Source organism: Salvia miltiorrhiza, chromosome 8 (genome assembly GCF_028751815.1).
Source record: "Salvia miltiorrhiza cultivar Shanhuang (shh) chromosome 8, IMPLAD_Smil_shh, whole genome shotgun sequence".
In the NCBI taxonomy this organism is placed as follows: Eukaryota; Viridiplantae; Streptophyta; class Magnoliopsida; order Lamiales; family Lamiaceae; genus Salvia; species Salvia miltiorrhiza.
In genome coordinates this window covers 5612425-5627730 of record NC_080394.1, presented here as the reverse complement: position 1 = coordinate 5627730, position 15306 = coordinate 5612425, and the positions used below count along the sequence as shown (strand labels likewise).

The 15306-nt window shown below is 34.5% G+C and overlaps 2 protein-coding genes across 2 annotated transcripts; one reads left to right on the top strand and one right to left on the bottom strand.

Moving 5' to 3' along the window:
• Positions 1 to 6513, bottom strand: LOC131000343 (BRCT domain-containing protein At4g02110). The gene is made up of 10 exons (XM_057926209.1): positions 6241 to 6513; positions 6055 to 6144; positions 5634 to 5738; positions 5251 to 5352; positions 5054 to 5138; positions 4499 to 4568; positions 4330 to 4374; positions 1164 to 4133; positions 844 to 1060; positions 1 to 740 (listed from the first exon to the last, which is right to left on the bottom strand). The coding sequence occupies exons 1-10, from the start codon at positions 6337 to 6339 to the stop codon at positions 189 to 191; spliced, it is 4335 nt and encodes a 1444-aa protein (XP_057782192.1). The 5' UTR covers positions 6340 to 6513; the 3' UTR covers positions 1 to 188.
• Positions 6514 to 10801: 4288 nt separating this feature from the next.
• On the top strand, positions 10802 to 13032 carry LOC131000341 (uncharacterized). The gene is made up of 3 exons (XM_057926208.1): positions 10802 to 11170; positions 11675 to 11894; positions 12658 to 13032. The coding sequence occupies exons 1-3, from the start codon at positions 10965 to 10967 to the stop codon at positions 12871 to 12873; spliced, it is 642 nt and encodes a 213-aa protein (XP_057782191.1). The 5' UTR covers positions 10802 to 10964; the 3' UTR covers positions 12874 to 13032.
• The last annotated feature ends 2274 nt before the right edge of the window (positions 13033 to 15306 follow it).

The following is a 15306-nucleotide window of genomic DNA, read 5'->3' as shown; positions in this document are numbered from 1 at the left end:
TTCAATAATTTAAGGGCTTTGCATCTTCACTATCTGTACATTACAACAACTAATACATGCTAAGACTTTTTAGCAATATTCAGTAATCTTTATAGTCTTTTGCTACTTCAGAATGTTCCAAAGCTTATGCCAAACATAAATGGGGCCTAAGCCTAACCTTCCAAGAATTTCAAGAATCACTGGACAGATCACTTCTTCGATTTCTTGGCTCGTTTCTTTGAACTCCGGCTGCCAGTTTTCCGGCAGCAGTCGAGGCAGAACCAGTCTTCCTCTGGCACGGCCTCAAGCGGAGGATCAAGGCAGTCAATGTGGGTACCAACACCACATCCGCGAGTACCACTTTCATCACCGCATATAAGCATTTCGGCTCCCCTGCCACGGGACCCACACACTTCACACGCTGCATCATCAACGCGGTGCTGTTCCGGTGTCTTAGGGTCCTCGACAGCCTCCTCCACACGGTTAACCAGATTCTCGAGTGATCTCTTCGCCCAAGCATGACTGTTGTATTGCACATGCTTATCGAGGGAGTAACCGGGCTTGCACACGTACTCTACCAAATAGTCGACTAGAATGCAGGGTATCTCGTGTCTGAGAAACTCCTGCACCCACATGTCAACACGGGGCATGCCCGGGCTAACAATGGCAAAATCAATCTTCGTATTTAGAAACCGTGTGTATGGGGGCGAGGTTGCTAGTATGGTCCCATCTCCGGCCTTCACTACACGCTTCAATGTATCCTGATTTATCAACAATTACAAGCAAACATTTGATGATTGATACACATCATTCAAAAATCACTAAGATAAGAACAAAGGCAAATTTAACAAGTGAACAGCATACCAGTGGCGGAGCAATGCACTCTCCGTATATGACTATACGCATTCCATAAAACGCACCATGACCAGTTCTCTCTCTCAGAAGACGCCATTTCCTTGGAGCTTCCAAGTTGATTGCTCCATCTTCAGTCAAGCATTTCTTATGCCATTCATATGGTTCTTCAGACAAAAATCTCCCAGCCTCGGTGCTAGCAGTTAAATAATCAGTTTTGAGAATCCAGCTGCAAAAATCAAGTTATGTAGATGCATCTAGTCAGGCATTGCCTCAGTCACACAAGGCCTCAGTCACAGAAAATTTGATACGAATGAGTTAACTAGGAATACCTTCCAGATGCAGCAGCTGCAAAGAACTTTTCAGTTCTTCGAATAGGATCTGGGACAATAAAATGTGTTGCTTGATATGACCAATTATGAGAGTCCCTGCATACTTTGCCTTTTAATCGCCTTATAACCTGCTGAAACTCCTTCCTTTGAAGCTTATGCCCGCTCAATATGAACCATGGAGCTTCAGTCTTCGTGGTTAGATCCTCTGTATTGACCTTGTCGACTTTACTGGCACTTTTAAGAGGCTTTTTGAGTTTATGAGGAGTAGACTTTCCAGTTGCTCCCGTATCACAGCTTACAAGTGGTTGCTCATTTGTAACAGGTTCATTTTCCTTCTCCACATCATGTGAACCTTTTAGTTTCTTAGATGGTCTTTTATTGGTTTTACCAGCCAACACAACCATTTCTTCGTTGCTTGAGGCAGTCTTCTTCTCATCTTCTTTGGTCTCCTCTGCAGGATCCTTCAACTTATTCATCTTAGATTTAGCCAAAGGACGTTTCTTGCCCTCAGATATTTTTTTCTCTGCAACATCACCTGTTGATTTTGATTCTGGCAACTCTGCCAATTTTTTAGCTTCAGTGCTCTTCTTAACCTTCGATTTTGCCTCCTTCCTTTGTGTGGTTTTCTTGCTGGGTTGCTTTCTTGTATGAGGTTCTTCGACTTCCACAAAATTCTTACTCCCCATATCAAACTCATTCGGCCCTTCGCATACTGGAGCTTCAGTCTCATCACCTACAGGTACATCTTCATTGGGGTTTGAAGAGACAGTGACAAATTTCTCAGCAAGAGAAGCATTGTTCGTGTCCTCAATAGCTACTGCTCCATTCGAATGACCTGCGACCATATTCTGCAATACAGCAGACAGCAGCCCTTTATGTTTTGTAGTTTTTCCTTTACAGATAGTTGGTTTGGAACCCAATGTCTTCCTGGCAAGCATATTTTTCTTTGGGGATTTTGATTTGATGCCACTACGATCTACCTTTGAAGAGTTCTCCACAGTAGAGCTTGTACTCGGAAATGGGGGTCTGAAATCTGGTGGATCACTTTGATGTATTTGTTCTCCCACAGTGCAAGATTTGTTCCTGCTCTGAGAAAGGTCCTTGACATCAGAATCGGGCAAACTCCGCTTTCTGGGTCTTCCTCGAGAAGATTTAACAGTTTGATCATTGCACTCTTGTTTTTCCTCTAGTGAGGTAGTAATTGCTAAAGCTTCTTTGGATGCCAGTGAAACTTCCTCTCTCAAATGGCTGGTAATATTTTTGGGAGGAGATGTATCAATAGCTGATTGACGTGAACCATGGATCGAAGATCCAGACACTGGAGTTACCGTCGCTTTTGTATCCAATACACTTCCCGCTAATGTCTTACGAGAACGGCTTAGTTTCGTTGATTTGGAGTTCCTACGTGAAACAGACATTTTCTTCCTACCAGGCAAACTGCTGGTTTGTTCCTCGTCATGGTGCAACGAGGCTCCCTCTGAAGGAGTTTTTACTCCACCAGATTTAATTCCATCTTCATCCCTCTCAGACGGCATGTTAAGAACATCGCCAACTTCTTCCCGCAAAGAACTATTAACATTTGTGGGGGGAACAGCAGCAGCTAATTGATGTGTACCATGAACTGAAGATCCAGAAACCGGCATTTCCATTGGATTTGTATCCAATCCGCTTCCCATTAATATATTTGGAGATCGGCTTAGCTTTGTTGATTTCGAACCACTTCGTGGAACGGTCATTTTCTTCGTACCACGCAAACTGCTTGGTTGTTCCTCATCAAGGTACAACAAGGCTCCCTGTAAAGGAGTCATTATTCCAGTAGATTCAGTTCCATCTTGAATGGTCTCTGATGGCAGGACAAAACCGCCACCAACTTCTTCCCTCAAACAGCTAGCTCCTGTAGTTGGAGAACGACTTAGCCTTCTTGATTTTGAACCACTACGTGAAACAGTCATCTTCTTCGTACCAGGCAAACTGCTTGTTTGTTCCTCATCAAGGTGCAAAACGGTTCCCTTTACAGGAGTCTTTATTCCAGCAGATCCAGTTCCATCTTGAATTTTCTCTGATGGCATGATAAAACCACCAGTAACTTCTTGCCTCAAAAAGCTACTACCTTTAATCGGAGATATATCACAGGCTAACCGGCATGAACCATCAACTGAAGATCTAGAAACTGGTATTTCCATCGGCTTTGTAGCCAATCCACTTCTGATTAATGTTTTTGCGGAATGGCTTAAAACTGGTGATCTCGAACTACCACGGGGAACAGTTGGTTTCTTCTTACTGGCAGAGCCAACGGTTTGCCCCTCATTAGGGAGCAACAAGCTTCCCTTCAATGGTGATCTGATGCCATGACAATCAGTCCCATCCAGATCTCTCTCCGTTGGTATGTCCAAACCTCCATGAAGTCTGGTTTCACTAACATTTGACAAAGGACTGCCTGAATTACTTTCAATTCTTTCTGACCTCAAAGGGAGACAGGCCTTCTTCATCTTGCTACTTAATTTGGACAAGCCACCATCAACGGACTTCTTAGCACTTCCAGATACTGAAGCTAAGACATGCTCAATGTTTTCCGAGTTTGTTGTACCATCGGGCACGTTTGATGGCACCCCAGAAAACATTTTAGCAGGACTCCTGGCACAAGAAGAGTTTGACGTATCACGAGATAATGATGCTTTTCCAAAGTTGGTCTCTTTTCGAGGAGTAGACTGGGTTTTGCAGGTATTCTCTTTTCTAGGGGTTGAGTGGGTTTTGCTGGTATTTCCAACATTTGCAAAACTTTCAAATGCAGTCACATAGCCACTGGTTCTTGAAAGCCCCTGCCGTTCAGGTGACTGATGGAAATTTTTATTCTCAACTTGTATATTGTGAGGACTGATGATGCCTTTCTTCTTCAGATCAACTGAAGCCATGTCTTCTGTCTCATCTTCAGAATCTTTAGCTTCAGCCTCCATCTCCAACTCATATCCACTGTGTCAGGGGATAAACTTATTAACTCATCGTATATGAAATGGTGACTAAAAACTAGTTCATCAAAAAGATTAAAAAGACTAGTTCATCTAAAATCTGGAGAGCTCTATCTGCAAGTCTGGTACATGCATGCTGAAAGTTAAGCACTATGATGTCGTGGCCTCGTGGGTAAAGGCATAGAACCTTGTGTCCTCACCTTTTAGCATAATCAGCTTCTGGAAGCAGCTCCCAAGCCTTCAGGCTGAAAAATGCAGAGGAGAAATCATAGATCAATGTGACATACTGCTGAAATCTATAATCTATAATACATCAAATATTCAATCCTTTTCTACTTTTGGATTGGTGATAATCAAATTTGGACATACCTATCTTCTAACCAGAGATGGTTAACTAGCTTCATCGTCTTCATCTTCTTGGCAAGCTCATATTTCTCCCCTATTGAAGAATTAAATTTCTGAGTGCATATGGAAATCACAGAAATACCTAAACTAATGACTAATCAAATGCAAATGCATACAAAGCAATGTACAATAAAAATTAGTTAATTACAGACATTCAAGCATTTGAAGATTCCTTTTGTGCAAACATGAAGTATAGAGATACGTTCTTGATGCAACAAAAATAAACGAAAAACCATGTTGATGCCACGATCAATTTAACGGAACAACCACACAGGCACACACAGCAAAGACATTTGGAAAGGATAGTGCACTGGATTCCAAACTTCTGCTATCACAGATTGCCAAACAGTTTTCGTCATTATATACATGATTTACTAAATACTAACTACAAAAACATCATATGGTAACAAATATCTGAACTACAGATAGAGTAGTTCCATAGATGCACATTTAAGAAGTGGAAATAACAGTTCGCACCAGTATGTTGAGCAAGAAATTATTAATACATTACAAACTCACCTTCAAACTTGTAGCATATCAGATGAGTAACCTTGTTAGCCACCAATGGCTTTGAAAAATTGGCACCCATCAATGCAACCATATTCTGTGCAAGAAACGGGTTTCATAATAAAATGAGACGACACAGTATTAATGGAATTTAAAAGAGTAGATAACTTCTGTTTTAAGGTTTGAAAAGAATAAGAAAATGTCAGAACCATGATATCATCTCGATCATGTCTTTGATATCCAGTCAGGCACATAACCAGAGATTTGGCACCTGGAATCCCATTCAGATCTCTTGGTGGACAATACATGACCTGTGAGGAATCATAATAAAATGTTAAAACAGAGAAGCTGAAAGGTTCCAAGATATACTACCTTTCACGATTAAGGAAAACAAAGAAAGTAGAGTCTTCAAGAGTCTCTAGACTTAAAAGTACAGACCAACGCACGCAGAAATGAATATACTTGAACATGAATAACACGAGCACTAGTAAAGTTAGCCATTGCAGTTAGTGCTAGCTTAATTCAACAAATACTTCCTCAACTAAACAATATAGACAACAAAACAGAAATATGATCCACACGAGAAACTCACAGACACAGGATCAATAGCCGTTCCCACATCAAAACTGTGATCCACCCATAGTCCAGTCACCAATATCTTGCCATCTCTTCGTGCAGCAGCGCATATGGGATCGCTCTGCACCACAGACCAAAAACAGCAATTATGCAACTATTTCCATACAAACAGAGCTCATGGAATCAAAATGGATAAGATTAATACTATCTCTTCTAAAATGACTCGAAGCATATCCATTTCCAATTTAAAGCTTTAATCAAACATTAATAAACAGTATTCATTGCACTTTTCCACCTAAGCAATGAATAAATGAGAAAGTACAAAACTACAGAAATCATCCTACACTTCCTTCATACATTGAACTTCAAAATGCCCAAATTCCGAAGAGGAAAAAACAAAAACAAAAACATCAACTAAATTGCACTTAAATACTCACATAAGCAATCTTATCGACGATCACGTGACTACAATCCGGCCCGTAATTCACAGCGTCAACTCCCCCACCTTCTAAAAGCTTCGACCGGACCTGAAAACAGAATTAAATATTAAAGTAAAAGCCCCGTTCTTTCAACCAAATAAATTGAAAAATAACTCCACACAGAAAACTCCATTAAAATGAAACCTCATCTTCTCTAACTGAGTCGAACCCGAGGAGAACGAATCGAATTCCTACAAACGCATTGGAAGGGTCATCGTATGCTGCTTGCTTGCTTTCCAGCATTGTGTTTCAAACGGTGCTCCAATTGCACGCACTTCAGGGGTAGATCCCCGTATACTGCAAAATCAGTTGGTGAATTGTCTGGATAGTAGAAATTAGGAGTGGAATTGAAATAGTGGATTTTTTTGGCGGAGGTGTGTAGTTATTTTGGCAAAAGCTTCTCGAGGAAGATGGTGATGGGGAATTGAGGGAAGGGCAAAATCGGGAATTCACAACCATTATTTTGCGTTTTGATTTTTGTGCAGTGGCGGGAGCGCAAAATCTAGGCGGTCAAGCACACGTGTCTTTTCGCTAGTCGGGCCGGGCCTTATCCGATCTTCAACAGCAAACATTTAATTTTAATTGGGCTTGCAATTGGGCTTTGTAGATATGAGGGATTCTATATACAACCCTTTTTGTTTTGATAGTCTATAGACTATACAAATTAATTTTCTCTAGATTGTGGTTTCTTATTTGATCCTAAGAGGGTGTTTGGCTGAGCTTGTAAGCTCTTTAAAACAGCGCATAAGTTGTAAATTTAAGCTCTAAGAGCTTATAAGCTCCCAATAAAATAAGTTACTCCACCGCAACTTATTTTCTCATTTTCTTATAAGCAACACTCATTTCACAAAAATAACTCAACTATAATTTTTTATTTTCATTATATATTATTCTAATTCCATCTGTTTTCGATTTTCTCTCTCTAATAAAATTTTTCTCTCTCTAACTAAAAATTCTATTTCTAGCTTATAAGCTCAATTATCCAAACACTTTAACAACTTATAAGATCTTAAGAAACTACATCTTATAAGCTCTTGAAACATCTTATAAGCTCCAATAACTTATAAGCTATTTTAAATAAGTTTAGTCTAAGAGGGTGTTTGACTGAGCTTATAAGCTCCTTCAAAGTGTTTGGCAAAATAAGCTCCTAAATAATTTATAAGCTCAATTATCCAAACACTTTGACAACTTATAAGCTCTTGAAACATCTTATAAGCTCCAACACCCTCTAAGTCCTCTTATTATTTAATCACATTATCATTTGATGCAGAAAGACAACTTTGCTCGGGTGATCCGGTTCGTCTTTAACATTCTCTAAAATTGTAAGTGATAATTTTTTAATTTATGTTGTGTGTTTTTCTTTTGCTTTTTAATGTAATTGATTATTACTTTAATTCTTCAATTATTATATTATTCATACATTTGAAATTATTAATGCAATTAAGTTCATTAGCATATAGTCTTTGAGCGTTGTTGATTGTTATAAGTGTAAAACTAAATAAGCTCATTGTTTAGACGGAATATGACCGAAACAAATCAGTGTCCTATCAAAGTTTTAGTAGTCTTCCCCAAATGAAGAGCCTGTATAAAAAAAATACACATAATATGTACTCCCTCCGTCCACGAAATGAGTACCCATTTGTGGACGGCACGGGTTTTAAGAAATGTATTGAGTGTAGTGTGAATAGAATAATGGTCCCACATTTTTTAGTGTATTAATTAAAAAGTTTTGTGGTGTACACTTGCCAAAAAGGGAAATGGATACTCATTTCGTGGACAATGTATTTACTAATGTGCATTTAATTATTTAACTAATAGTGTGCGTTTAACAATTTAACTAATAATTCCTCATCGATCCCTAAAAAAAATATCCTCATCGATTTTTGACGATTTAATTATACACTAATTTATCTATAATTGATAAAATTTATGACACAAAATAAAAAGGAAGAAAGACTGAAAGAGAGAGAACATTTATATGTTTCACTTTTATTTTCTTTTTTTGCAGAACTATGTTTCACTTTATTTGTCAACTTAAAAAATTACAATAGTTATTCACCTTCGTTGCTTATCTAATCACTAAATTAAGGGTGCTTGGTGACCTGATCTCAGGGGGGCAGGGGAAAATGGGAATGAATAAAATGGATGCTTAATTATCTAACATAGTTTGTATGGGTTTTTTTTTGCATAAGTCATTGAAATAATTTAATCTTTATTTGAGATCAATTTTAAAAGTATCACTAAAAAAATTAATTTTTGTTCTCACTGAGTCTTTGTTTTGCAATGACAATAAATAAAAGTCAGGGTCAATCTCTTGCAAATGTAGGTCAATATCTATCGAAGTCAGTGTTCACCCACGGCCAATTGTATATTGCAGTCTCAAGAGTCACTAGCAAAAAAAGCCTCAAATTTTTAAAATGTGACACGGAAAGACAGACGCACAACACAAATTACTAACATTGTATACAATGAAATTTTCGATAAACTACGAGATAATTTTGAATATCATTTTTTATTTTATTTTTTATGTCATTCTATAGAGGTTTAATAAACTTTCTATGATTATTATTCAAATAACTTTATTATTAAATTTTAAAATTATTATTTATTTTTATGATTTTTTTGCAGGTAAAATAGGTGGAATTAAAAAAATTGATGGAAGTTCTTTTTATGCAACATTAATATTTTCATACACAAATATAAATAAAAAGTTGTAAAATGTTAATGAAGAGAGAAAAAATAAAAATATTTTTACTTTAATTTTTTCATAATTTATTTTTTTTAATTTAATTTTGATGATTTTTTTATACCATATTAAAGATTTTTTCACGAACTTAAATTTAAGATGGTAGTATATTAAGTATTTTTTCTTAATTAAATTTGATGATGTTTAGATGAAAAAGAATTAAAGAAAAAAAAATAGAGAGAGAAATAGTGAAAAAATTAGTAAAAGAAAAGAGAGAGAGTAAATGGAGGGAAAAAAACTCATCTTTTATAGATTATATAGATCTCTATTTTAGTTTTACATATATGCATACCTTTTTTTAATATAATAATTTGACATTACATATTAACAGTTTTTTCAGTGAATAATATCCATAATTTATAAATATATTATTAAATAATTTCTACATCTTTTTTTATATAAATTATAACAGATTACGACGATTTACACACTAATATTTTATTAATCATGCAAAATAAACCTCTTAATATCAAATGACGTACACTCGTGTTGTATCTAATTAAAAATTAACCACCCCCAGGCACCCAAAATATGGACGCATTAATGAAGTGTTATTGCAATTTGGCTATCATTTATTCACCCATTTTCCTACCTAACTCATTAGGGTCCATTCACTTTAATGGAAAAGAAATATATATTTTATTATTATTTTTATATATTTATTATGATAAAAAAAATATTAGAGCATGATAGAATATTTTATCGGGCAACTTCTTTTTATTTTTATTTTTATTTTCAAATGTTGGATAATAATTTGGATAGCGGTGTTAAAATATTTTTCAACATTTTTTCTATTTTTCATCTCTAATAAACATATGATAAAAAATTAAGAGTAAAAAATATTTTAACATCTTATCATTATTTTTCAATAAAAATTTTACAACCAAAATAAATGCACCCCTATGAGTCAATTACAAAACAATACATGAGTAAATTACATCATTTTAAACATGCTTAAAAAATTGTTTAATAAATATCTTATGTTTGTATTTTTTAAAAAACAAATATTTTATATTCACACACACACACATACATATATATATGTGTGCGCAATTATCTTGCTAATCCAATTAAAATCATAATTATAAAGAAAATTAGATTATATAAAAGAAAGAAATGAAAAAATCTACGAAAAAAACCCTTAAGAGCACAGAGGAGCAAACTAAGAGTCAAGCCTCCTTAAAACCTCTTTAAGAAAAACCCGGAAAAGGAAAAACCAATAAAGAGGAAAAAACCTCCTTAAGGAAAACATGGGAAGGGAAAACCAATAAGGAGAAAAAAGAATTAAAATCATAATTATAGATTACTTTACAATCTATGAAATGGTGGAATATATATATTTTTCTCTTTTTTTCCACACGTTCTTTTAGATGAAATTTTTTCCTCGGGCATGAAGGAAATTTTTTTTGGGCTACCTATTTTTCTCATATTTTCACTCCAATTCTTAATAATATTTTTTGGGCTACCTATTTTTCTGAATTTTTTGTGAATATTATGTGTGAATTGAGTAAAGTATAAAATGGAAAGACTACACTTATTGTTCACATACGAAGATGAGAAAAAAAAAAACACATTTATCGTCGACTTTTACCATTTTGATCCGTTCTCGATACTGCTTCCATTTTTATTTATAGTAGTAAAGTCCACAAACTTTAATTCACAATAATAATAGCATCTAAATTCCACTCACAATAATATCACTGTTATCAATTGCTATACACCATTTTTAAAAACTCGTGCCATGTACAAAGTGTATATTTCATCACTCAAGAGAAAATGAAATAAAAAGATCGGAGACCACCAAATATAATAATAATAATAATAATAATAATAATAATAATAATAAAACATTTTTTTATTATTTTTTAATAATAAATTTATAACCAAAAAGTAATAGGGCCAATAATTGTAAATATTTCTATCAAAAGAAAAAAGGGAGTAAATAAATTGGAATAAACCGAAAGGGCAATTCGGCCAATTCAAGTGTGTTTCTTATTCGACAATCCAGACTTCAATGGTGTTTAGCTTTCTAGAAGCAGTGAAGCAGTGATTAATTTGAAGTGAATTGTGCGCAATCACCCTTCATTTTTAGCTTAATTCTGAACCACTCAACCACTCAAAGATGGCGTGGCTCACTAGATTTCTCACGGCGGTGGCGTTTTTGGCGGTCGGCGTAGTTTTCTCGCCTGAAACCTTCGGATCTAAATCGGACGGCCAGCATTCGCAGTTGCTCCTCTCCTCGCTGAAATTGGCGCACCTGCTGTGCTTCTCCACCGCCTGGGGCGCCGCTCTCTGGGTTACCTTTATCGGCGGCATCATCATGTTCAAGTAATTATCATTTTTTGTTTTTTGCTTTTTCCTTTTTTTTCAATCGAAAAGGAGTCAAATGACCGGTTGTTCATTGTTAATTGATGTTATTATGTTTAGCAATATAAATGCATTTGGTAGCTAATTTCAGGGCGTATCTCAATTGGTGCGGTATTGTTTTAGAAATTTTAACTGCTACGCTTTGTTAAAGAGTGGTTCATTGGAATTGTAGATGTGAATGGAATTTTTGATCTCCTCGGGAGGAATACACTGTGTGTAGTATACACCACTCATTTGCAAACAGAGAAGTGCACATGTTGTGTGGGATTATGCATATAAGCTTGTGAAATGATCTAATCATTCATCTCTCTATTTTGTTAAAAAAATGTAATAGTTTTGATGGTTGATTATCAGATTGGGAGGGACATTGTTTGTTATTAGTATTAATTTAGAAGTGAGCTCTATTGGTTAATGCTTGTGAAACTGTTACTGCAAAACTCAATATTGGTTGTATCTTTTTCGAAGGAATCTGCCTAGGCATCAGTTTGGGAACTTACAGAGCAAGATGTTTCCAGCATACTTTTCCATGGTGGGAGTGTGCTGTGCAGTGGCAGTGGGGTCTTTTGGATACTTGCACCCATGGAAGACGTCGGGGTCGACTGAGAAATACCAGCTCGGGTTCCTGCTTGCTGCCTTTGCTTTCAATCTAAGCAATCTTGTTATCTTTACGCCCATGACCATCGAGGTACAAACAATTATGGGTTAATAGTGTTTTATGTCTCGAACTTTTAGTATTTTCCATAAAATGTCCCGAACTTTCATTTTCTCCTAAAAAGTCCCGAACTTTCAACTTTTTCCATAAAATAACCTGCAATACAAAATTTGGTGACAGAAAGATAACTTATCTTGTGCGGATGAAATATTTTGAAAATCTTCATTGTTGAAAACCCATATTAGGAATCACCGTTGGTGGAAAATGTTGAAAGTTCGGGATTTTTTGTCATCTTTCCATCACCGCATTTTGTATAGCGGGACATTTTATGGAAAAAGTTGAAAGTTCGTGACTTTTTAGGAGAGAATGAAAGTTCGGGATATAAAACACTATTAACCCAACAATTATCTTCTAGAACTGTTTGCAATCAGTGCAAGAATTGCATTTGCTGGACTTGATTGACCTTTTTTGCAATTTGTGATTTTGTTGCTTTGATTGTGTTGTATATGATTAGAGTCATTACTTCAAATGTGTTTTAGACTTTTAGTATATCTACTCGCATCTTTGTACCAAAGAGGAGAAGGGATTCAAGGGAATAGAGTTCATTTTATTTTTTGTTTTTTTCCGTTCCTCTTTACTGCTTTCTGTGAAGAAAGTTGAAAATTTTGATTCATTTAGTTCTAGTTTTATTGATTTGAGGAATTTTATAGGAAAACCTTAGGCATCATTATATCTTACATCTGCCTTTAGTATAGCAAGCAGCATGTTACTCTGATTTCTTTTTGGGTGCAAACAGATGATGAAACAAAGGCACAAGATCGAGAGAGAAGTAAATATTGGGGAAGAAGTTGGGTGGACGAAGAACCAAGAAGTCGCAAAGAAAAATCCGAAGCTTGCTGCTATGAACAAGAAATTCGGGATGATCCATGGATTGTCTTCTCTTGCTAATATCTTCGCATTTGGTAGCCTCGCCCTCCACTCGTGGTATTTAGCTGGTAAACTCAATCTGTAAGTCTGCTGCGTATCCATCCATTTCACTGAGAAAAATATGCTTGGCTGAATGGCTGTATTTACATGTAACATTAAACATAAAATTTGCCCATTTTATCTTTTTCCCAAGAAATAGTATGTAGTTTATGACAACTTTGAAATAAAACATTTCTATTCTCTAGTTTGAGAACTGCTCTTTTGGGCATATACTTGTTCTTGCACTTGATATTTACTCCTTTCCTGCCCACATTTTCCTCTTACCTAATTCATGATCTCTTAATCAGGAGATCGTCCCCCATTTTCAACTAGTGCATTAAGTAGAAATAATTATACATATCTCCTTAGATGCCAAAAATTTCAAATTTGAATTTCTAATGCACAGTAGTGGGGTTTAATTAACCAATGCATTGCACACCTTAGGTAGTTTGTTGCAGGTTTTCTTCGAATATTAAAAGAAAAATAGAAATAGTGGTTTATATGATATCAATGGTATGTTTTGATAGCCTAGTGTGGCCTGTGTGGGACTGTTTTTTTATGTGCATTTAATTTAATGGGGCTGATTTTTTGTTGGCAGATGATATTTCTTGAGATTCTGGACCTTTTTTTTTCTTGTTCTTTAAGAAGATAGTTCATATCTTGGCTTAATGGGCCGAACCCAAAATATATGGGAATTCCATTGGTGTCATATAATTCCCCCGGCTAATAATAACACAAATCTATACTTTATATTAAAAAAGCAATTTCCAATTGGAAATCAATTTCAAAATTGAGTAATAATTTTGTAATTATAATAAAATTGAAGGTTTATATTTTAACTATATTGTTCTTTTTATTTTCCATTTCTTTAACTTCTGATTTGTTGTTTTAATTTCTTTCCAAAATTGTGAAATTCGATTAATTATAAAATATTTAATATGCATATCAAATTAAAGATCACGATAAGAGCTTTAATTTGATATATTTTATGTAAAAATATTTGATTTAAAATGTACAAATTAAATTTGTTTAAATATTAAAATCTTATAAATTTCTCTCTCATCTCTCATGTTTTTGAAAAAAAAATTATTTTAAATTCTTTTTTATTAGTATTTTTAATTTTTTTAACTTTTTTTTTCTTTTCATAATATCAAATTTTATAATTGTAATTTTTTTTTATTTTTTTATTTTTAATATTAAATTCAAATATATTTAGTTAAAAAATAAGTATTAATTTATATATAAATATAAAAAATAAAAAAAAATCGATGCAAATGCTAGTTAAAGGAATATCTTCTAGTATATGACAAGACACTGAATTATCACAAGCTGGTGTATATATTTTTAAGAAAACCAAATATATTGCTCGTAATCGTAAATGAATATTGAGGCGTTAAATAGAATTTTATTTGATACGATTTTATTTTTTCTATGTAAAAATTAGTTGTACTTCATTTGAAAGCTGGTTAATAGTATCTCATTTTTTATTGTTCTTCTTTCATGAGTGCCATATTTTCTTATAAGGTGCCTTTAAAAAGCTCTTATTAAGATCTTTTCACACGTGAAGCCAATATTAATGTCATTATATATTTCATATACACGCAAAACATAAATATGAGGATATAAAACTATAAATAATGGAAATTGATATTCTTCAAATCCACGTCGGCTGTATCAGCAAAAAATCCTTTTCGGTTGAATATAAAAATAAGATATTTTAGGCTCTCATAAGTCTATTTCCAACGTGTTATTGTCATTTTGTTGCGTCAGATTTTCCCCTTTGTTGAGCTTTCTATGAAATCTTGATAATTTGTATGACGTGTTGTTGATGTCGAAAATTATTTACATATTTTCCTTTTTTTAGAATAATTATTTACATATTTTCATTTTTATTATTTTCTTAATCCAGTTTTTTAGTAAACGCGGGCAAACACCCTTACATGACGTGTTGATGTCGAAAAATCTAGAAATACATAAACCAATTGAGACAAACAACGCATAAAGAAAATGACTATTCAAGTTAGGTTCGATGCGGTCAAAGGTGACTGTTTGGCTCAAGTTCAGCCCATTTTTTCAAATGATTAAGGATCTGTTTGCCTTGTTGGATGGATAAATCCTTTTTTTCATTTTTTATTTTTATAAAATCGTGGATTGATAAACACTGAATACAAAGAATTGTGCCATTTTAGACTTGGGACCCTTATTTTGTCCCCAAACGCGCCTTTGCAAATTGCAAGTATACAAAAAAACAAAAGCATTTTCTAGGCGACTTGTTTGGCATATTGAAAATGAAAAGGGCTTATTCAAATTGGGCATGTTATATATGGTCCCAATATTTCTTGGAAAGCTTGGGTTTACAATGGCCCAAATGCATTTCCATTTTTGGATCATCATACCCAATTTATTAAATAGCTATTTTTTTTTTTGAGGAAATTAATTAGCTAAAATTTCAAGAATCTTGAATCATGTAACTATAATT